The 21,843-nt window shown below is 63.5% G+C and overlaps 1 protein-coding gene across 1 annotated transcript in view; it reads left to right on the forward strand.

Annotated features, from left to right (window-relative positions):
* The window catches only part of FBRSL1 (fibrosin like 1), a 75,951-nt gene extending 54,620 nt beyond the window's left edge, over window positions 1–21,331 (forward strand). The window contains 16 exon segments of the mRNA XM_055322167.1: window positions 8,967–9,012; window positions 11,551–11,875; window positions 11,978–12,195; window positions 12,882–12,950; window positions 13,121–13,335; window positions 14,069–14,119; window positions 14,310–14,405; window positions 14,879–14,947; window positions 15,121–15,150; window positions 15,287–15,358; window positions 16,447–16,558; window positions 18,591–18,668; window positions 18,875–18,958; window positions 19,183–19,381; window positions 20,354–20,486; window positions 20,489–21,331. Of these exon segments, the coding sequence (XP_055178142.1) occupies window positions 8,967–9,012; window positions 11,551–11,875; window positions 11,978–12,195; window positions 12,882–12,950; window positions 13,121–13,335; window positions 14,069–14,119; window positions 14,310–14,405; window positions 14,879–14,947; window positions 15,121–15,150; window positions 15,287–15,358; window positions 16,447–16,558; window positions 18,591–18,668; window positions 18,875–18,958; window positions 19,183–19,381; window positions 20,354–20,486; window positions 20,489–21,295 (2,604 nt within the window). The 3' untranslated portion in view covers window positions 21,296–21,331.
* The last annotated feature ends 512 nt before the right edge of the window (window positions 21,332–21,843 follow it).

Consider the following 21,843-nt stretch of genomic DNA (forward strand, 5'->3'; position numbering starts at 1 on the left):
GGAACATATTCACCACGGTTCTGGGGCCAGAATCCAGAATTGAGGTGTGGGCAGGGCACACCTTCCAGGGGAGGGTCCTTTCCGCCTCATCTACCTCGTCCACCTCATCCAGGTGTCCCTGCCTCCACCGTCATGTGGTTTCTCTGTGTCTCCTTAGAGGGACAGTCATCGGATTTAGGGCCGCCCGGATCTAGGATGATTTCATTTCAAGATCCTTACCCTTTGTTTTGTTGTTTTCTTAGAGGAAGGGAGAAAGAGAGAAAGGAGGGGGCGTGGGGGAAGACAACCCCAAACAGGCTCTATACCCAGTGCAGAGCTAGAGTCAGGCCTTGACCTTATGACCCTGAGAGTATGACCTGAGCCGAAATCAGTTGGATGCTTAACCGACTGAGCTGCCCAGGCGCCCTGAGATCCTTAATTCCTTGCAGAGACCCTAACCCCACATAGGGTCACATTCTGAGGTCCTGGGTGGCCTGTCTCTTGGGGCCACCATTCAGCCTGTGCAGCTGATGCCCTGTCCTGCTCACATCCACCTCCTGGACAGCACAAGCCACAGCGCAGCCAGGCCGTCTAGCTCAGCTCTGTGTCTCAGCTATTTGAGCAGGGTCTGCTTTCACCCTCTGTCAGCCCCTTAGTGAGGTTTCTGGGTCTTTCTGGCTTCTCTTCTCTCCCAGCACTGGGTGCTGCTTAAGCGAGGACCCTCCCTGGTCCCTGCCCCCGCCTCCCTGCCTGCCATGCCCTGGCCTCGGCTGAGCCTGCCAGTCCACTCCCATGAGGTCTGTGTGAGACCAGGAGAACCAAGGCCAGGACCAGGGCCCATGCTGGGTGGTAAGGGATGGGGGGGCACTCAGGCCCAGCACCCTCTCCCTCCCCCCGAGACCCCCTAGCCATGACCCCCATCCTCTCATGGGGGCCCTGTCCCTGTAGCTGGTCTCAGCAGGTGTCAGGTGTTCCTGGCACAAGGCTGAGGCCCGCATGCCTTCTTCTGCAAACTCTGCCTCCACTTACCACAGACGGCAGCCTGGGGGGTGGAGGGTTGGGGGGGGCAGGTGCTCCTCACTGCCACCCCTTAGGGGCTCCCAGTGGCCCCCGGGTGTGGGTGGAGCCCCTTCCAGGGCTCCCCGTGATGATGATACCTCCCCTGGTGCTGCCTGTGATGACAGAGTTATAATACTGGCTTGAGCGTGAGCTCTGACTGCCCTGTTTCCGGGGAAGCCCCCGTGCCCCCTGGCTGCTGCCTCCTCCTCCTCTTGGTCTACCCCTCGTTTCCTCATCAGATTCAGATTGTTCAGGGCACAGCTGCCTGACTTTCTGAACACAACCAGAGACAGGCCTGCCCTGGGTGCAGTGCAGGGCTCAGAGGTGGTGTCTCTGGGATGATCAGTGCCCAAGGTGGCCTTGGGAAATGAAGACAGGCTTCTCCCAGGGGCCGGGGCTCCTCCTCCTGCTGCTGCTGAGATGGGCCCAGCAGTCCCACTTTGTCCCCACCCACACTGGCCCTGCCAGGGGCAGGGTCCCCAGCCAACTGGGGGGAATGGTTGCAGCATGGCCTCTGTAAGAGGTGCGGCAATAGAACACACCTCTGGGGGACCCTGGGACTCGTAGCTCAGCTAGTGAGGAATACCCAACTTGGTGTCCGTCGGCCCCAAGGAGGGTGGGACCTGTCCAGGGTCATGAAAGGACAGAGCTGGGACCCCATCCCTGTCCATGTCCACTGTCACCCTGCCCCCTGCTCCTTCCATACAGCGCTCCAGGCTCCTGTACCCAGTGCCACCTGTCAGCTCTCACAGAACAGTCCCATCTCCATCATGGGAGAGGCCCCACCACCCACTCCTTTTCACTCCCATGCTGCCTGGCTTGTCATAGCAGCTCCCAGATGGACCCATTGGTCCCCACCCCCACCCCAGCATGTTGTTCCACACAAACACCCAAGCTCCCTCAGGACCCTACCAGGTTGTTCTGGCCTCAGGACCTTTGCACTGGCTGCTAGCTATCTGAGAAGAGTTGTTCCCCAGAGTCCCCTCAACTTGGTCCTCCTCATCTGCCAGCTCCGCTCAGCGGCCCCTATTTGGAAGGGCTTCCCTGAAGCCACTCAGCAGCGCACCACTTTTCCCATCTCCTTTGCGGCTCTGAGCACCCCACAGTACTTGTCTTGCCTGTTTGCCTGTGTGTTTGCTGGTGGCTCCTACTAGGCTATAAGTAGGATCCAGGCCTGCTGATGGGCATTTGTGTGCTGACATGCTGGGGGCAGCCTGCTATGCCTCTCATGGGAGTCCTGGATATAAACATTAGGGTTTCCTAAATCACCACCAACTTGGTGGCTGAAGACAGCACACACTGGTTATCTCCGTTCTGGCAACATCTCACCGGGTTAAGTCAAGGGGTGGGCCAGGCTTGTCCCTTGGGCGCTCGCTCCAGGGGAGAACTGTTTCCTGTGTCTAACCGCTTCTAAAGGCGCCCACATGCCTAGCTCCTGGTCCTTCCTGTGTCTCCAGAGCCAGCAGGGGGCATCTCCCATCTCCTTCCCTATGAGTACGCTGCCCACCACCCTTTGCCTGCCTCTCCCAGGGTCAGCTGGTTACCCATCAGTCCACTCTGCCCTGTGGGTAACTACTGGCAGAGTCCTGGGCCCTTTTGCTGCTGAACACAGGCAGGTTAGGACACCCCACTGCGTGGACCTTTGCTGCCAGAGGCCTCAGAGCCGGGGCCCGTGTGCAGGAGCTCATACCCCTATGGAGTGTGGTGTGGCAGGGGAGGAGGCCCAGAGGCCCACAGACACTCACCTGTGAGGCAGAGACTCCCCACCACCAGCCCCCGACTGTCCCACTAGGTCTGGCCTCTGCTACCTTCCCAGAGGAGCTCGTGGAAACTGCAGTCACACTGCCAGGGTTCAAATCGCCACCAGCTGCACCAGCTGATGAGCCAGCTCACATCTCTCTGTTTTCTCATTGATAAAATGGGGGTGATGGCGTGTCCTCAAAGATTGCGGGCATGAGGACCCACAGTTTCACAAGCAGGCATATTGCGTGACGTCTGACTCTCAGACGGTGTTTGCTCTCTTTAGGGCAGCAAACAGCAGGACTTAGGGGATGGTGTTAATTTGCCAGGAGAAGGGAGTGTGTGTATTTGGCAAATAATTCAAGCAGAACAAAAGGCCTAAGGTCCCACCCAGAGTGGCACTGTTGTTGGCCATTTCTTCTGTGCCCTGGGAGACTACCGGTGACCTATGCAAATATATCCCCCTGGGATATTTAGCTGCCTTTCCTTCGAGAAGGCGCATGGGACCCTGGAGCTGTTAACCGTGGTCTCCCTGGCAGCACCCTCCCGAGTGGACCCAGCCACGGATTCTCAAAGCCTGGAGCAGGTGTTTGCACGCTCCGTACCTGGGCTGCTGCTGCTGCTGCTGCTGCTGCTGCTTTTTTTTAAAATTCACTTTGCCGACACCCAGTGCTCATCCCATCAAGCGCTCCTAAGCCGAGAGTCCCTGGACGCCCCACCTCCTGGTGCCCCTTCCCGGCTCGGCTCACGACGGGAAGCCCCGCCTATGCGCTCTGGATCCGAGGTGCCCGCCGTGGGCCTGGGACGCTGCGAGGGGCGGCGGGGCGCCTGCATCGCGGGGCGCTCGCCCCACCCGGCAGCCGGCGGCCGCCCGCATTCCCAGGGGCGGACCCGGCCCTTCCCCACTGTCCGTCCCGGTTTTGCAGACGGTGAGAGCGAGCCCGGGGGGGCGGGGCTTCCGTTGGACGAGGGACGAGCTCCGCTGTCCTGCCTCGCCGCTTCGTGACTCAGTTTCCCCGCTTGGCACGGGGCTTAGGAGCCGCGCGGGACTCGTCGCGAGTCGGAGGTTGGGCGGGTCCGGCGCTCGGCAGCGCGGGTGCGGCACGCGCTGACCCGGCGGCGGCGGGGGTGGGGGGTGGGGGGGGAGCCGGGCCCCAACGGCCGGCGGCCCCGCAAAAAAGCGGGCAAATCCGCGCCTCGGGGCTGGATTAGTCGGGCCTGCCGCGCCCCGCCCCCGCCCGCCCGCCCCGCCGCGCCCCGCCCCCGCCCCGCCCGCCGCCGCCCCGGCCCTGGGGTGCCGCGCGCCCTGAGAGCCGCCCGGAGCGCGCCGACCCGGCCCGGCGGGCATGCGCGGCCCCGGCCCCGGCTCCGGCCCCGGCCCCCGCCCCCGCCCCCGCCCGAGGACCAGCGGCCGCTGCCTGCGGAGCGCAGCAGACCCGGGGCGCCCGCGCGGTGAGTGCGCGCTGGTGGCTCCGGGAGGGAGGGATTCGGGACTTTGGGGGCCGCGGACGAGCCCCGGCTGCCGGGAGCTGAGCGCGCCGGGACCCGCGGCCCACGTGGCGGCCGGCGGGCGGGGCAGCTCCCCGCGGGGGTCCGGGCCCGGCCGGGGCGCGCGGGGAGGGCGCGCGGGGAGGGCGCGCGGCGGAGGCGGGGCCGGGCGCGCTTTTGTCCGCTCGCGGCGGGTCTCGGCGCCCCCCGCGCTCGCCGGCCCGCGCGCAGTCGAGGTCTTTGTGTCTGAGCGGAGCCGCCCCGCGGGCCGAGGCCTCGAAGACAAAGCGCGTCGGCGTCGTGGCCTCCGCCCGCGGCCGGGGCCGTGCGCCCAGGGCAGTCCGTGCCGCCGGGACCCCGCCTGCCGGGCGCGGCCCTTCCGCCGAGCGCGCGAGCCCGCGAGCCCGCGAGCCCGCGGCGACCCCCCCCAGGGCCCCGCCCGCCCCGTCCGCCGGGCCGCGTGTCCCCCACCCCCGACCCCCCGCCCGCGCCGGCTCGGGCCCGGCCCGGTGTGGACTTGTGGCTGCCTGGGTCGCCGCCCGGCGGTGACCTCGGGGAGCTCGTCTGCCTGGTCTGGCGGCGGCTGCCCCGGGCGACCCACCCCCTCGGCCCGCGCGTCGGACGCAGACGGACTGGACCCGGCGACTCGCAGCAGCAGCGCCTCTGCCTGCCCTGGGAAGGGGCTGGAGCCTGCGCCCCGGCTGCAGCCGTCTGCTCAGAGCCTTCCTAGATGAGGGACAGGGCGGAGCGGAGGTCGGGCCCCGACTGGCCCAGAAGCCCACCTGGGTCCCTTCCCAGGTCCCCGCAGGGACGCAGGTCCCTCAGCTTCCCGCAGCAGGACTTTCGCTTGGGCCATCTGCGGCAGTGGAGGCTGCGGAGACTGGATGGCCCCGACAGAGTGGCCCTCCCCCTGCCTCTGCCAGGCTGGCATCCAGGGCTGGGAGTGGTGGGGACGGCGCTCCCCCCTCCCCCCTCCCCCCTCCCCCGCTCCCCCGCTCCCCCGCTCCCCCGCTCCCCTGCAATTTCCCAGGGCCTAGGGCGCCACCTCCTGGCCCCGGCAGCTGTATCCAGCCTGCGGCCTTCGTGAGCTCGCGCCGTCCCCCAAGGCTGGCGCCCACAGAAACACAGGAACACTCTCGGGGCCACCTGTCAGCTTCCAATCTGATACAGGCTTGCTCAGATGGGCTGGCTGTGTCAGGAGGGAGGGGCTTATGGAGGAGGTTGGGGCTTGCGGCCCCCCAGCGCCCCTTCCCGCCCTCAGACTCCTGGAAGGTCATGGCAGTTGAGGTGGTGAGGCCTTGAGCTCCATCCTTTGATGCGTCAAGGGGGGTGGGGGCATGCGCCAGCCCTCTGGCCATGCCCCTGAGCTGGGGACCCTGGAACTGCTGGCGCAGTTAACACCATCTCTGGCCCAGAGGGCCGTCAGCGCGCAGATGATGAAGACCTCAGGAGGCCGTGGTCAGCACACAGCAGCTCCTCTCATTTGTGGCAGCGCCCATGTGAGTCCAGGGCAGCTGAGAGGCGGCCAAGCAAGAAGAGACCTTCAGACCGTGCTGGCACCTGGTGCTGAGGAGCGGGCAGAGGTGCCAGCTGGGTCAGGGTCAGGGGCCCCAGGATGAGGTGGACCCAGTGGGCTGCTCACGACCTTACAGAATTGCAGGAAAGCTCAGATTGCAGGTGAGGATCCTGAGAAGGCCCTGAGTGTTTAAGTCTGCAGCAGGGTAGGGTGGTGACCTGTTCTGATTTGGATTTTAAAGAGACTCTTGGCTTTGTGAATTAGTTTGTGAACATGTTAACAAGCCCAGGTAATGACTATAACAGCAGAGCTGTCACTTGGGCGCTGCTATGGGGTCCTGGGGTCACGGTGAGGGTCCAGTCCAGGAACGACTAAAGTCCTTGGGCAGGTCCTGGGAGGGTGGGTGACCCATGCACCATCAGAGACGGGTACAGCTTGGGGGTGCCATGGCCAGGAGTGCACATGCTTATCTGCTCCTGGCAGACTTGGGGCCGTGTCCGCCACGGAGCAGACTGGTGTGAGCTGTCCCCCTCCTGGTCCTGGGGCGGGGCATTGTCACTCTGCAGACAGACTTTCCTCGTCCATCCTGGGATTGAGCGGGATTAGGGGCCTGGCCCTGAGGTGCAGATGGGGACACAGGAATTGCTGGTCATGTCTGGAAACAGGCCCGGCTGCAATGCCCCCCTCCCCCACCAGGGCTGACAGTCCCCCTACCCTGCCCTGCAGACCCCCCAGTCCAGGGAGACCCCTTCTCCCCATGGGGACTCCTCAGGGGTGAGGTGATAAGCCAAGGATTCTAACTGCCACTACTCACCATGTAGAATGTGCTGGAAGAGACCAAACAAACGGGGAGAGGGAGGAGGGCTCAGCCCTGGTGCCCCTGTGTGGGAGCGTCATCTGGCTGGGATGGGCGTGGGTGAGAAGGTCACACACGGCCTCCTCCGTGGTCTGGCAGGCCAGGCAGGAAGGACCCCCCCCAGTGCACAGCTGCCCACGCTCAAATACAGTGGGGGGTAGCAGAGCCTCCACCCACCTTCCTGGTCTGAGCCTCCGCATCTGAGGCCCGCCAGGCTCCTGTTTACCTGTCAAAGGTCCTTCCCCCAGGCCTCTGCAAGCCCTCTGAGAGGGTGTGGTGTGAAGTGCGGCTGCCTCCCTGCCTGGCAGCTCCACCAGCCCCAGGCTCTGGTTTGGGGGCTGCATTACTGCCCTCTTTTCTTCCTGGTCCCGGTTTTGGGGACATGGTTGGAAAGGGCTAACCACATTCCAGTGTGATCACAGCATTGTGCAGTGACAGGCTTCCTCCTCCGTCTGTGATTCCGTTTCCCACAGTCACCTCACCGATCTGTCTGGAATTATTCTGACACAGGGAGCAGCATCTAGTCCAGGTCCCACATGGGCCTGGGTCTGCTCTTGGGTCAGTGGCGCATCCTGTCACGGACCCTCGTGCCCCAGAACTTAGGGGCAAGAAAGTGCTCCCGCTCTAAGTGCACAGTGTCATGTACTTTGGCAGATGTGCATGGCTGCATTTCCGCCACCACAGTCAGCTATAGCACATTTTCATCAGCCCAGAAAGCTCCCTTATGTTTTCTTTTACTTTTGTATGTATCGTGGTGAGACCATATACTCTCGTAACCGATTCTCAGTGCACGGCTCAGGGCATCGAGCGTGCTCACACCATGTGTGCTGCTTCATCTGGGACTCTTTGCCTGTAAAACCGACAGGGTCTCTTCAATGCTGACCCCCCACCCCTGCCCCGGTGCGCCAGCTCTTCACCTAAGTGGGGTCCAACACCGAATGTCCTCTGGTTCTGGCCTCTTTGCCTCAGCGCCACGTCCTCGAGGTCCGCCCTCGTGGTACCTGTCATACTGTCTTTCCTTCAAAGGCTGACTGGTACCTGTTGGCCACGTGGACCACTTTGTTTCCCTGTACGCCTGCTGATGGACTCCAGGCCACCCCAGCTGCTTGGCTCCTGTGAATAATGCTGCCGTGCCTCCTAGCGTACAGATTAATTGTTTGAGACTCTGCTCTCAGTTTGGGGGCAGGTATGCACGAGTGGGACTGCTGGATCACGTGGTATATCCACGTTCAACCTCAAGGAGACTACAGTTGCCCACATCGGCCTCACCATTTACCTTCCTGCCCACAGTGTGCCAGAGGCACCTGCTGCTGTTGAGTTTTGACAGTGGCTGTCCTCATGGTCTGAGGCCTCATGCTTTTTGGTGCCCTGTCTCCTCACACCCCCGCACCCCTGCCAGTGGCCCCTCCCCCTCCTGGGAAGCCCAACATGGGGCCTCTGTGCACCTGAGAGAGGCAGTGGTCAGGGGATGGGAGGGCTGGGGCGATGGCTTAAGATCTCACAGTTTCACTTGGGGTGATGGAAATGTCCGAGGCCTTAGTGAGGTGACAGTTGCTCACAGCTGCAAATACACTCGAGCTGCTGCATTGTACACCTTTGACCAGGTAAACTGTGTGGCGTGTGAATTACAGCTCAGTGAAGTCGTCTTTAAAAAACTACCAGGGTGCCTGGCTGGCTGGCTCGGTTGATGGAGCACACGACTCTCCATGTTGGGTGTAGAGATTACTTAAAAATAAAATCTTTTAAAAGGAATCAACTAGCAAGAATAGGTCTCCTCAGGGCAGTCTTAGGGAGCCCCTTCCTGTGAGTTGTGGCAGAGTCCTCCATGCAGGGCCGTGTCTTCGCCCTGATATCCTGCCACCCTGCATCCATGTGGGCGTCTCCCCAGGAGAGAATGGGAGGTGGGCTCTATCAGAAATCACTTTGCACCTGCCATGGTCCCCAGAACCAGGGCTTGGACCAGAGTGTGACAAGTGCTGTCCTGCAGCTGGTTCCATCCTAAGGTCTGCTCCGTCCAGCGCCAGGCCCCACGGAGTCCTTGGGTTCCTGGGGCTAGGGCCACACTGAACCCCCACATCTGCTGAGCATCCTCAATTCCCTGATTGTGGGTTGAGTGACCTGTGTACACTTGCTCACACCAGGCCTGGGCATGGTCCTGGGTGGCGGCTGGTGGCATGGGAGGACATGTTCTTCTAGGCCAGGCAGCCCTCGATGTGCATAAAACCTGCTCAGAGCTGTTCCCTGGGGGGCAGGGGTAAGAGCCAGTTCACCCGCAGGCCCTAACTTCCCTCTAGCCTCTAGTTTCTGACCTTCCTCTCTGTCTTCCAGGCGTCCGTGGGCTCCGAGAAGCTCTTTGCCCCAGCAGCCGATAAAGGTAAGCATGTTCCTTGGCCTCTAGGAGAGGACCGCGTATATTCCAGAAGCCATCATGAGAAGGGACAATGGGCCTCTTGGGGCAACAGAGTGGGCTCCAGGTTAAGCCCTATCATGGGTTGGGTTGGTTGTGGACACAGAGTCTGAGGCAGGAGTTAGATGCTAGGATTTATAGTCTATCCGTTCCCCACCGCCCAGCGAAAGCTACAGGGAAAACAGAAGTCAGGGGCAGGGCCAGCAGTGGAGCAGTGGTTCCCAAAGTGGGGTTCCTGCCCCTTTACGGAACTGCTAGCAAGACAGGTTGTCAGACCCTCTCCAGGCTCATGGGGTCAACTGGCAGCTCATGGTTTTGGCACTTGCTGAGCACCCATGCCATGGTGTAGGCTGGCTGCCATGCAGGGACCAGATCCCTGCACGGCAGCCCCAACCCCTGGCCCATGGCCCCCATATCGGTGGCACAGGTGCAAACCATTTCGTGGTACCGGACAGCTATCCTGGCCAGTGCTGCTCTAGAGAGTGCATCCATCCCATCCGAGGCCAGGAAAGGCTGTTGTCACCCAGCCTGTCAGTCTTGACTGTGGTCCAGAGTAGGTGTCCTTGGACCCAGTACCGAGAAGGGGCCGTTTTGCTTGGAGGCGCCATCTGGATGGGACTAGACACATCAGGTCTCACAGCACAGACAGGTACGTGTGTGCAGTGTCTGGTCCCTCGGGTTTGGTAGCAGGTTTGGTAGTCTCCACGATTTTTTTTGGAGAAGCCTCGTCCTCAAAGGAGAACATTTCAACAAAGCCCCCTCATCTGGACAGTTAGGGAAGGAATGCCAGACAGGTCAGGGGAGAGAGGCACGCTCTGCTGGCTTTTCACATGGAGTGTGGTTTTCAGTAACTGATCACAACCTGGGTGGCTCAGAATGGGCAGACACTTACCATCTCAACAGTTCTGGAGACTAGAAGTCTGAAATGAAGATGTTGGCAAGGCCACGCTCTGAAAACTAAGGGAGATTCCTTCCTGCCTCTTCCACTTCTGGGTGTCCCTGGACTTGGGGCCGCCTCCTTTTTCCTCACAAGGACACCCACCACTGAGTTTAGGGCCTATCCTATTCCAGATTGATGTCATCTCAAAATTCTTAGCCTGATGACATCTGCAAAGACCCTTTTTCCAAATTGGGTCACATGCACAGGTGCTAGTGACTACAATGTGGACACAGCCTTCTGGCACACTACCAGATCCACTACGAGGTCCACTCACTGACATAGGCAGGGCTCAGGAAAGCAGGGCTCTCAGGTGCCCAGGGAGGTTCCTGCTGGGTGATCCCTGGTGGTGCTCATGCTTCCCCAGAGAGGGGAGAGGCGCACACTATGTCTGCCCTTTCTGTCTTGATGGCCACTCTTACTTTGCAAGGGGCTGGCAGGAGAGGCAGGATGCGAGAGGAGGCTGGGGGAGTGGCGGGAGTGCCAGGCTGCCAGCCCTTGGCAACTGTAAGCCAGTGGATCGAGATGGTGCCATGACCCATGGGGCTGAAGCCATCGGTCCTCCTCAGTTCTGTCCCTGATGAGTGGGGGCTGCAGAGGGAAGTGGCACCCTAGTGGAGGCAGAAGGAGCCATTTCCTGCTGCCACCTATTTTGCTGCCACCTGTTCCTACCAGGGAGGAGATGTCCCAGAGGTCCCACAGAGTCGGCCTGAGGCCCACGGCCATGCAGCAGCAGGGGAAGAGGTGCATTTTGCTCCACTTTGCGTGCCAAGGGCCTTTGCGGCCCCCAGAAGGAAGTGAAACCTGCCAGTGGCCCAGAAGGGTGACTACTGCACCCAGGAACCTGGATTCCCATCCTCGAAACTGGGCCATTGTCTGCTCCAGGCAAAGCCTCCTCTGGCCTAGACATGTGTCCTCTGCCCAGCCTGTTTTGGGTATTCCTTACCCACCTGGCCTCTGGGCGTGTGACTGGGGTTTGCAGTGAGTAGGCAGGAGGTCACTGTCAGGAGCACACGCCTGGCACAAATGCACAGCTCCAAGGAAGGCAGCACCTGCTGGGTCAGCCTGGATGGGAGATGAGGGACAGTGGGTGTGCTGAGCCTGGGGATGACCTGGGTGGTGACGGACGGTGGGGGGGCTGGGGGGCGCAAGCCACTTCCTCCCACCAGGTTCGGGTGAGGCCAGTTGCCGGCCCAGAGAGCGATCAGGCTGTGGGTCCCCTGGTTAGCTTCAGAGAAAAAGCAGGCCCCTAGCACAGGCGTTGCTGAGCGGCAAGGGCAGCGAGTGAATGAGTGGTGGAGGTGGGAAGGGCCTGGACCCAGGGCGCAGCAGGTTCGGAGCCAGTGCCCCGCTCCGGCCCACGCGCCCACGCGGTGCTGCCCTTTGCCTGCCGTTGCCTGGTCGTGATGCCGGCGCCGGCATCGCTGCTCCCTGCAACGGCAGCGCGCCCTGGCCCGGCAGGCCCTGGCCCCAGCGCACTGTGAACTGGGTGGTGGGGGCTCAGCCCTGGCTGTGACTTCGCTGCCATTGTCACCGAGCCCCCCCCCACTCGGGCCCTCTCTCCGCAGGCCCCACGCTGGGCGAGGAGGCCGGGCCGCCCAAAGTCTCGGGCCTGGAGCGCAGCCGCGAGCTGAGCGCCGAGCCACCCATCCTGCCCCCCGCCGGCCCCGCCTCGGGCGCCCTGGCCAGCCCGCCCGTCAAGAAGGAAGCCCCGGCCCTGCCCCGCCTCACCCCGCAGCCTCCGCCCGCAGCCCCGCAGCCCCGCGCCCCGCTCCCGACGCACGTGCCTCTGCCCCTGGGCGCCTTCGCCGGCCACGGCCCCGGCCCCGGCCCCGGCCCGGGTCCCGGTCCCGGCCGGGCCGCGGCTGCGCACAACGGCCTGCACGGCTTCAGGTGGGGGCGGGGCCGCACGCCTCGGGGGGCGGGGCCTGCAGCCTCGGGGGCGGGGCCGCGCGGATGCCCGCCCCCGGCACTGAGCCCCGCTCCCCGCAGCAGGAGCAGCAGCGCCGGCAGCAGCGCCAGCCTCGGGCTCGCGACGCACGCGTCCCTGTCGCCTCTCGGGCCGGGCCCCCACCTGTCTACCTCACACTTGGCGCTCCGCTCGCAGGCCCAGCACCAGCACCACGCGGCGGCCATGTTTGCCGCTCCCCCGACCCTGCCCCCGCCCCCGGCGCTGCCGGCCAACAGCCTGGTCGTCCCCGGACACCCTGCCGGTAGGTGCTGGCGGGGCTCGTGCTGGCGGGGCTCGGGTCACCGCCCCCAACGCTCTGGGCAGGGGGGGGCCTCGGTGTCCCTGGGGAAGGGTGCTGCGGCGCCTCCCCTACCTGCCCCGCACCTCCGGGGTGACGGCAGGGGCCGGGCCGCAGGCTGCCCTTCCCAAGGGCGTCCTGCTCCCCGCGGAGGAGCCTTCCTGCCTGGGCCCGGGTTGTGCACACGCAGGCAGGTGCGCGGGTGCCACCTACGTGCACGCGGACGCGGACGCGTTCCCCGGCTGCATCCCGGGCCCTCCGCCCTCCGCTGGCCGCGTCCGAGCAGCTCCGCCGCCACCGCGCGTCCCTCGTGTGTCTGGAACCAAGGACCTGGGCCCGTCCTGGGGGCGTGTAGAAGCCTGGTGTAAAGGGCTTCCAGGTGCGGGGCGGGAGCCTGGTCTCTCCCTCGCTGCGTGGTTCCAGATGCCCTCTCAAGGCCGAGTATCAGGTCACTGAAGACTTCTCCCGTGGAGCTTGACTCCCGAGTTGTCTGCTTTTTTTTTTTTTTTTAGATTCCCGAGCCACCCGATGCAAGTCCGGGGCAGCTCGGTGCCCTGGGATGGGACCAGGATGCTGGGCTGGGCGGGCAGGGCTCCCCTGTGGCCGGCTCGGGGGCACCGGCAGCTCACGGTGTTCTCTCTTGCCTTTAGATGCCAGCCTGTTGATCTCATTCAGCCAGCCAATCATGTATTGCCAGCCTCATTCGGGGATTCTGATTGGTACTTGGTCACAGGCACCTCTCTTACCTGCACCCTGGGGCCCGCACCTAGCGAGCGGCCAGCACGGCTTGGCCTGCCGAAATCGGGAGTGCCAGGTGACTATCTGCCTCGCCCCGCCGGGAGCCCGCGGCCGACGTGCCTCTCCGTCTCTCTCTCTTTTTCTCTTGTAGATCACGAGCTGCTCAGGCAAGAGCTGAACGCGCGTTTTCTGGTCCAGAGCGCTGAGCGGCCCGGCGCCCCCCTGGGCCCGGGGGCTCTGCTGCGGGCGGAGTTCCACCAGCACCAACACACACACCAGCACACACACCAGCACCAACACACATTTGCCCCCTTCCCCACGGGGCTGTCCCCGACGCCTCTCCTGCCGCCCACCGCACCCCCGCCGGTGCGTAGGCCCTCCACGCGTGCGGGCGGGGGGCGGCCCGGGCAGCGGGACACACGGCAGGCACACGCTCTCTGCACGCACACAGGTTCTTACCGTCCCTTTCTGTCCATCTGGCCTCGCTGTCTGGTCCTTCTCTGGGTCATGTGATATCCCCAGTCCTGGGCCTGGGCAGGTGCTCCACATCCACACACTGGATGAGGTGGCTTCAGGGCCAGTCGCATCCACACAGGGTTTTCAGCAGATCCAGAGACAGGAATGAGCAGGGCCGGGGAACCAGGACTCCCTCCCATGGGCCCCAGATCCTGGGCCCCTGTCTCCTGAGCCACTTGCTGTGGGAAGCAGAGTACACTATCCCTAGGTTTTGCTCTGTGAAGGACCTATTCACTGGGGGCCTGGGTGCGTCTCACTGCTTGATCACCAGCCCTGGGCTCCACCCCCTGATCATGGCTGCAGCATCTCTTGGGCCTCAGCCCGTACCGTCAGATGGCACAGATGGGCCATGTGCAGTGGTACCATTAGACAGGTAGGGGCCCTGCCCAGTCTGAGAACTGGGGCCCAAGGGCCCAATTCAGGGCATTGGGCCAGTGCCCCCAGGGAGCTGCAGACCACCAGCTGCAGAAGGCAGGACCACCATTCAGGTCACCACCTGGCCCAACGGGGGTGTGGGTGCCGGGTCCAGCAGAGGGTGTGACGAGCTAGGGGAGGCCTCACTCTCCATTCTTTTTCCTTCCAGTTTGATAAATACGCACCCAAGCTGGACAGCTCCTACTTCCGACATTCCAACGTGAGTGTCCCTTCGAGGTCCCTGGGCTGGCCTGTGGGCTGCAGGTAGTGGGTAAAGGGTGGGGCTGTGCCTACCCAGAGGCCTTGTCAGGTTGCCTCCCACCTAGTACAGGGGGCCAGGCCCAGTGCACCCCCAGGACATCCATGCTCCCAGTGGGGCCTCTGGAACGCTCCCCCTCTTTCTCTTGCAGTTTTTCCCGTCCTTCTCTTCTGCCATCCCCGGACTGCCCACCCTGCTCCCACACCCAGGCCCCTTTGGGTCCCTACAGGGTGCTTTTCAGCCCAAGGTACCAGCTGTTCCTGCGGTGGGACGGGGTTCAGGGCCCATGGGAGCCCCTGCCATGCGGTTGTGTTGGGGTGAGCCAGCCATACCGGGGTGGGATGTGGCTGTGCAACAGCAGCAGCAGCAGCAACAGCAGCATGACCCCTGCCTAGGCAGCTGCAGCCTAGGGTTCTGGGGCAACCCCGTAGCACTGCTCCATGCACCCTCACTCCACTGGGAGTGCCTGAGGCTGGCGTGGGGAGGAGCAGGGCTGGCCACCCCACATAGCACAGAGTTGTCCATGCTGTAGGAGGCTCTCTCAGCCCCCCTAACCCAGGTGTGTCCTTGTCAGGAGCCCCTGCCCATCTTTGCAGAAACTTTTGGACTGAGGATGTGGGAAGCCAGGCATCCCCTGGTGGCAGTGTTTGGGGCCACATGGGGTCCTCTGCCTGGGCCCGGGGTCTGCACCTCTCACATCCTGTTTTCTCCCCCCCCCAGACTTCAAACCCAATCGAGGTAACAGGCCGGGCCAGTGCTGTTCACACCCTTCTCCAGAAAGCCCCTGGGGTAGGTGGCAGCTGCCCACCCGTCCCCCCTCCCTGGGGCCATCCCAGGCAGCCTGGTCTCCCTTGTGGAGGATGGTGGCAGCTGCGGGCAGGTCTCCACCCCCCACCCCCCACCCCCAGGACTCAGCCACCCCCAAGGCCTGGATCTGACGTTTCCTTCTCTGTTAATGACAGGTGTCCGACCCATACCGGACCACAGTCAGGGTGAGTTTGTGTGTCTTTGGGAGGAAGGGGTCTGGTGGGACCTCACGGAGGGTTGTGGCTGGGGAGGACTGCGGATCCAGGGAACAGAATGCAGAGGCCCTGGCTATGCAGCTGAGTGTGGCCCACCCTGTCATAGAAACCTGGGAAGTGGTGTGCTGTACACGTGCAGATTGCCTGGCAGATCTACCACCATCAGCAGAAGATAAAGGTGAGCCTATCCCTTGTTCTCCTGGCCAGGCTGGGGTGTCAGAGGGTGTCCCGATGCACGCATTTGGGACCGTGTCTGTGTGCTCCTTATGTGGGCATGGGGCAGGGCTGGAGAGGAGGCCAGGTGGTGGGGGTCACCCATCATGTCCCCAGGCAGGGGTTTGGGGGAGCTGACCTTGTGCTGGTCCCAGCAGCATCATTTGAGCCCTCCACAAGATCTGCGATTCTGTCCCCCATCCTTTTCTCCAAGCATTTGTTGAGCACCTGCTGTGTGTGTGCCTAGATGCCCAGCAGTGAACGAGGGGCGCTAAACATGTGCCTGGGAGGGGCCCCCTGGCGGTTACCCAGATGACACGAGAAGGGTTGGGGTTGCCTTGGAAGGGCGGGGGAGGCGGGAGAACTCCTCACCCAGACTTGTGCCCCAGCCCCCCTGCCCCCCCCATCCTCCACCTCACCCCCTGGTACAGAAAGATCTGGACACTCTTTGCTACCATTTCTGGCCACATGCCACCTCCATGCACAGCTTTCAAAAAACATCCCATCCAGAACATGCTATGAGAAGTCAGCAGGGTCTTAATGCCAAGATACTGCCTGTTTCCTTATGCACGTGTGTGGGGATAGCCCTGGGGGGGGGTGGCCAGTGGGGGCTGCCCCTGGGGGGCTAGGGCACCCCACCGCCAGGACAGGTACTACAGCAGGGCGGAACCAGGGAGCACTCTTGTGGCCACCACAATGGAGCCACGGGCTTTTTTGTTTCAATTAGTAAATTTAAATGTTAATCAGTTACTGGAAACTGAAACGTATCTAAAATGACTTAGGTCTGTGAAGCTACTTTTTCAACTTAATTTGACAGTCTCAACGTGGGTAAAGTGTTTCCAATGAAAACGCGAGCTCTGGATGGCGGTGCACTTCGGTGTAGAACACACCACTCTCCACGACCACCCTGTACATCCAGCACACGTCATACTGGCTGCGTGTGGCACTCCTGGGCCAGGATGGGGGTTTTCCATCCCAGCGGGGGGATTGCTTGCTTGTCAGCAGCCGTGGCTGTCTGGACTGCAGGCCGCGCATGTGCTTTGTCCTCCCCAGCAGATGCAGCTGGACCCTCACAAGCTGGACTTGGCCAGCAGACCCCCAGCCCCAGGCGTGTTTGCTGGACTCCACTACCCGCAGGACCTAGCCCGGCCCCTCTTCGGCTCGGGTGAGCGCCCTGTCCAGAGCACAAGGCAGGGGGGAGGGCTGGCGGGCAGAGATGATCCTGCCTGTGCCCTGGGCTGGCGCTCCAGCAGCCTCGGCATTTTTGTTTATTCCCCGCTGCTGCACGCTGTCACCCACCCCCTGGCCACCCCCTGGTGTCCTACCGCGTGTGGGGTGCCCTCCCCAGGCTTTCCCTCATCTTGCAGCTTCACTTCTGATGTCTGTCCAGGCCCCACCTGAGGCAGGGAGGGGCAAGAATCCCTTCCCTCTCCAAGGAAGGGTTTTGGCTCTGCTCCGAGAATCTGCGTGCTTGCCCTGCACCAGCAGCCGCGGGCCACCCTTCCAGGACTCGTCACTTCCACTGCCAAGATGCATCCCAGAGCAGGGATGCAGCAAGATGGGCAAAGGGGAAAGGCGCATAGGGCGAGATGAGCAGGAAGCCAGGCATAGGACTGCTGAGTTCTGTCCTGGGGGACCCAGGACTCCTCCCCTTTCCTCACCAAGTGTGGTGGTGCAGGGAGGCTCACAGGCCCGGCACTCAGGGTCCCTACTGGGGCTGCCCAGGTAGGGTTCTGTGCCTGCACACACTCACACTGCTGACTCCCGAAGGAAAGCAGGTGGTCAGCGTAAACCGTGTTTGCACAAGTGAATGAGGTTCACACGGCACTCCTGTCCGAGGAAGTTGAGGACCCCCAAACTCCCAAGTCCCAGCCTCACATACCGTCCCTCCCGAGGCTGCCTGCCTCTGGGTCTGCCGCTCCCCTCCCCAGCTGTCAGGATCTTGTAGACACTGCCTTCTCAGAAACACCCCACACACACCAGCCAACTGCCCTGCTGTGTGTCCACACACGCTCCCTGCACCTGCTGCCACCTCACACCCAGACGTGTGGTCAGCGAGGGCCCCGGAAACAGTTTGCAGTGCTGGCTGTGGGCACGGGCCCCCAGGCTGGCCTCACAAGCATGGGCGCTTCTCTAGTTCCTGGCCCCAACACCCTGGTGGTCTCCAGACCCTAATCTGGGCAGAGGGTCTCCTGGTGTCTGTCCCTCCCACCTGGTGTTCAGTCCCTAGGTCCACAGGACGTACATTCATCGTGGGGCCCAGGCAGTGGGCCTTGGCTTCCTCTGCTGTGTGGAGCCTGGACTTGGCACCCATGCCGTTCCCCGCCCTCCACACACCCAGACCAGGGCCACATGGTCATGGACGCCGCTGGCCTACCCTGCTTGTCAGGCATCTCCTCTTGCACCAGAGCTCTACCCCCGGGCCTTCTTGACTCCTCAAGCTGGGAGCTTGCCTATCGCTTGTTGGTCCTTTCTCAATGCGTGTGCCCTAAAGGGACACTTCGCCCCACACACATCTTCATTAGCACCAGAGCAAGCTGTCTCTTATTTTCTGATTTCCAGTTTGATTTCTTCGACCTGTGAGTCATTCAGGAGAGTGGCTAGCTTTCTGGTGGGGGCTCCTGGAGATTAGAAACTGCGTGCAGCAGCCCAGCAAAAACAAACCCTCCACTGCGGGTGTCCCCCGAGACTGGGGATGCTGGAGAGCGAGGGCAGGCCACATCACCAGTCTTTGCCAGAAATCCACCCCCCAGAACGAAGGGTATATGCCCCACCCTAGCAGTAGAGCCAGTCCCCCAACCCAGCAGCCCCTTCTCAGGGCCTGTGCCTACCCCAGCTGCCCTGGAGGTGCGATTGGGGCCGGGCTCCAGCAGAGCTGACCCCGTGGTGACACCTGTGGGCTGTGGCTGGAGGAGACCACATGAGGAGATGCCGTCTTCAGTGGCTTTGTCCCCTAGGACACTGTGATGTAGCCAGGATCATTTCTTAGCTTCTAGTTGGAAGTCTTGGGGTCAATGTCTAGAGGACAGCCTGGAAAGCTCTCTCAATGTCCCCCCCCCCCCCCCCCCGTCCCTCACGCACTTCCACTGGAAGGTATACACTGGTTCCCAGAGGCAGCTGGCATATCCCCACCCTGGGAGCAAGCTATAAACAGGAGCCCTCAGGTGTGTCAGGCCCCTGACAACCTGCCCCCACAGGTGCTGCCCATCCCACCACCAACCCATTTGGACCCCCGGCCCATCCCAGCAGCTTCCTGACCATGGGTCACCTGACAGGTAGGTGTGCTCTCAGGTCACTGAAGTCTGTGACAGGCCTTCTGCAGACCTCAGAGGATCTGGGAGAGGGTGTGTGGTGGGAAGAGGTGACCCCTCAGACCATATACGTGGCACCTGCCATGTTCTGGTATCATGGGTAGGAGGAGAGTCAGATGGGAGCCCTGGCATGAGCCATGCAGAAACCTGGACCCCACTTGTCCCCACAGACCCTTTCAGCAGGCCAGGTACCTTTGGGGGCCTGGGGAGCCTGGGCAGCAACGCCTTCGGAGGCTTAGGGAGCCATGCACTGAGTGAGTGACCACCACCCTTGCTCCCTGCTCGACCCACTCGTACACACGGGGCTTCTGGTGTGGGTTTGGGCTGCACCCTGACCCCTGGCTGACCGTGACACTCTGGCTGCCTCCCTGGGATGCAGGAACGGTGTGCTTCTCCCCAGCAGCCCTGCGGTTCCATTGGGGCACCCTTGGTGGGGGTGGGCACGCTGTCCTGGCCTCTCACTGCTGCCCCTCTCCAGCTCAGGGCAGCGGCATCTTTGCCCCCAAGGAGAGCTCCTCGCTGCATGGCCTGCCTAGCCCCCATGAGACCTGGAATCGACTGCACCGGGCGCCCCCCTCGTTTCCCACACCACCCCCATGGCCTAAACCTGTGGACCCTGATCGGGTCTCAGCCCTGACCAACCACGACCGAGAGCCGGACAAGGGCAGGGAGGAGCGGTGAGTGGCACCCCCACTGTTCCCAGGGCCTCCGGCTGGCTTTGCAGAACTCTGGCTCTGCCCTGGAGATCTCCCTCGCTGTACCCTCAAGGCCGGGAAGGCCAATGGAGAGAGGGCCCCCAGGGAGAACCCCTGGTGGGGCAGGATTTAGGCAGGAGCTATGGAGAGGGAGGGTCCACCCCTGGAAGCCGCATGGGAGATGGACAGCTCATGGACCACCGTGGGGCCTCCGCAGGGAGCCCAGACCAGCAGGGCAGCAGAGCTATCTGCATCTTTTAGGTAGGGGCCCCTGCGGGAGGGTGGGCCTGAGAGGATGGGCCGAGTCAGGCTGCCGCAGGGCAGCAGGAAGAGACTGGGGTAGGGGAGGTGGGGGTCCAGTTCCAGAGTCGGCAGCAGAGTCAGAAGCATGAGGATGGAGTTGTGGCTGGCTAGTGGGGTGGGCAGGAGCAGGGGAGGGCTGTGACCAAGCCCCTCCTGTCGGGGGGTCCCCAGCCAAGGCCGCAGTTCCACACCAGCCCTGGAGGCCATGCCCTCTTCCTTGCCCCTGTATTCAAGGCACAGGGCAGTGGGGCCTTGTGAATGGGAGCTATGGTCAGCCATAGCCAAGGCAGGACCCTGGGGCCCCCTTCCCAGAGTGTACGTGGAGACCCCATTCCTCGCTGAGGGGCCTCTTGGCTTGGGACTGGAGGGAGATCTCCATGTTCTGCTGCAAAGCTTCTTCCTGAGCAGTTTGTCGGGGGAGCGAATCGTGGGGGTCTCGTGAGGCCTGCATGAGGTGTGGGTGTGTCCCTGTGTTGGCCGGGCAGTCGGGGGCAAACCCCCTACACACACCCACACCCCAAGGACCTGAGGTTACACGGGGGACGTTGCAGTAAACCGCTTGCCTCAGGGGCACCTGTTCCAGAAGCCCCGCCTGGTCTTCCCCCCGCCCCGCCCCCGGCTGAGGGGCGGGGTCTGCCTTGTCCATTCCAGGGACCTCCTGGAGAAGACGCGCCTGCTGAGCCAGGCCTCGCCCTCGCCCACAGCCCCGGCGGGGGCCCCGGTCAGCAGCCTCCTGCTCCGCGGCCAGGGCGAACCCCGCCGGCCCGGCGTCCTCGCCGAGCGCGAGCCGAGCCCGAGCGCGAGCCCCGCGTCAAGGAGAGCTGCTCTCCGGCCCAGGACGACGGCGCCAAGCCGGCCGCGCGCCCGCCGTCCCCCTACTGCAAGGCGGCCCTGGGCGACAGCCTGCGTCTAGCCGGCCTGCTGAGCCGGGAGCTGGGAAAGCCCTTGCAGGTGCTGGCCCAGCGGCCCCAAGGGGACGTCAGGGTCAAGGAGGAGCGCAGGGAAGACGGCGACGCGCCCGAGCCCCCCGCGGCCGGCTTGCACCCAGCGCCCGATCACCCACGCGCGCCCCCCGCGCCCCTGCAGCCCGGGCTGGCCCCGGCGGCCCGCGAGCGCCTGGGCTTCACGTGGGAGACCCTGCGCGATGCCTACCGCGGCCTGGAGCTGCCCCGGCGCGCCCTGCCCGCCGCCCCCGCCGCCCCCGCCCCGGGCCCCGCCGCCCTCTACGAGCCCCCCGAGCGCCCCTACCGTGACCGCGAGCCCCACGGTTACAGCCCCGAGCGCCTGCGGGAGGCGCGCCGGGAGGAGCTGGAGCGCACGCGGGCCGCACCCCTGGACGGCGCCGCGCTCCTGCCCGCGCTGGGCGCCCTGCACTACCCGCGCCTCGGCCCTGCGGCCGCCGCGCTGCACCGCGGGCTCCTGGCGCGGACCCCGCCCGCCGCCGCCGCCGCCGCCGCGCTGGGCGCGCCCCCCACGCCCCCCGGGCCGCCGCCGCCGCCGCCGCGGAGCAGGACTACGCCGCTCGGGGCCCACGGGCCCGAGGTGCGCGACTACTCCCCGTCGCGCAACCCGCAGGAGGTGGAGGCGCGGTAGTGCCCGGCCCGGCCCCGGCCCCGGCCCGCCCGAGACCTGCCCCGAGACCTGCCCCCGCCCGAGACCTGCCCCGCCCGAGACCTGCCCCGCGCGCGGCTGTAGGGGGCGGAGACGGGGGCGTCTCTGGACCCGAGGCACAGCCCCGTGGGCCGGGGCGACGCCGCCCTCCGCCTACAGCCCGCGCGTGGGGGAGTCGAATCTGCAGCTTCGCTGGGGGCGCGCTTTTGTTTTCCGAGCTTGAGCCTGGGCTCCTGGGAGAAAGTTCATGTTTGTACATCTTTTCCCACAGGTGAGAAGCGTTTTTAAGAGATTTGTATTTTTTTCGACTTTGTGCTCTTTAGACATTTAAAAAGAAACGAGAATTTTTGCTTTTTTATCTTCAGTTCAGATTTGCGACGTAAAGGCCTCAGATCCCTCTCTTAGAGCCCCAGGATCTTTTGTCTTATTTATGGAGAAAAAAAACGGTCATTTTTATCCAGCGCACTGTGAGGCCCCCACCTTCAGGGCTGGCCTGGCCCTCCCTTGGTACTTGGAACCGAAGTTACAGA

Source organism: Nyctereutes procyonoides, unplaced genomic scaffold, assembly GCF_905146905.1.
Source record: "Nyctereutes procyonoides isolate TBG_1078 unplaced genomic scaffold, NYPRO_anot_genome, whole genome shotgun sequence".
Taxonomy (NCBI): domain Eukaryota; kingdom Metazoa; phylum Chordata; class Mammalia; order Carnivora; family Canidae; genus Nyctereutes; species Nyctereutes procyonoides.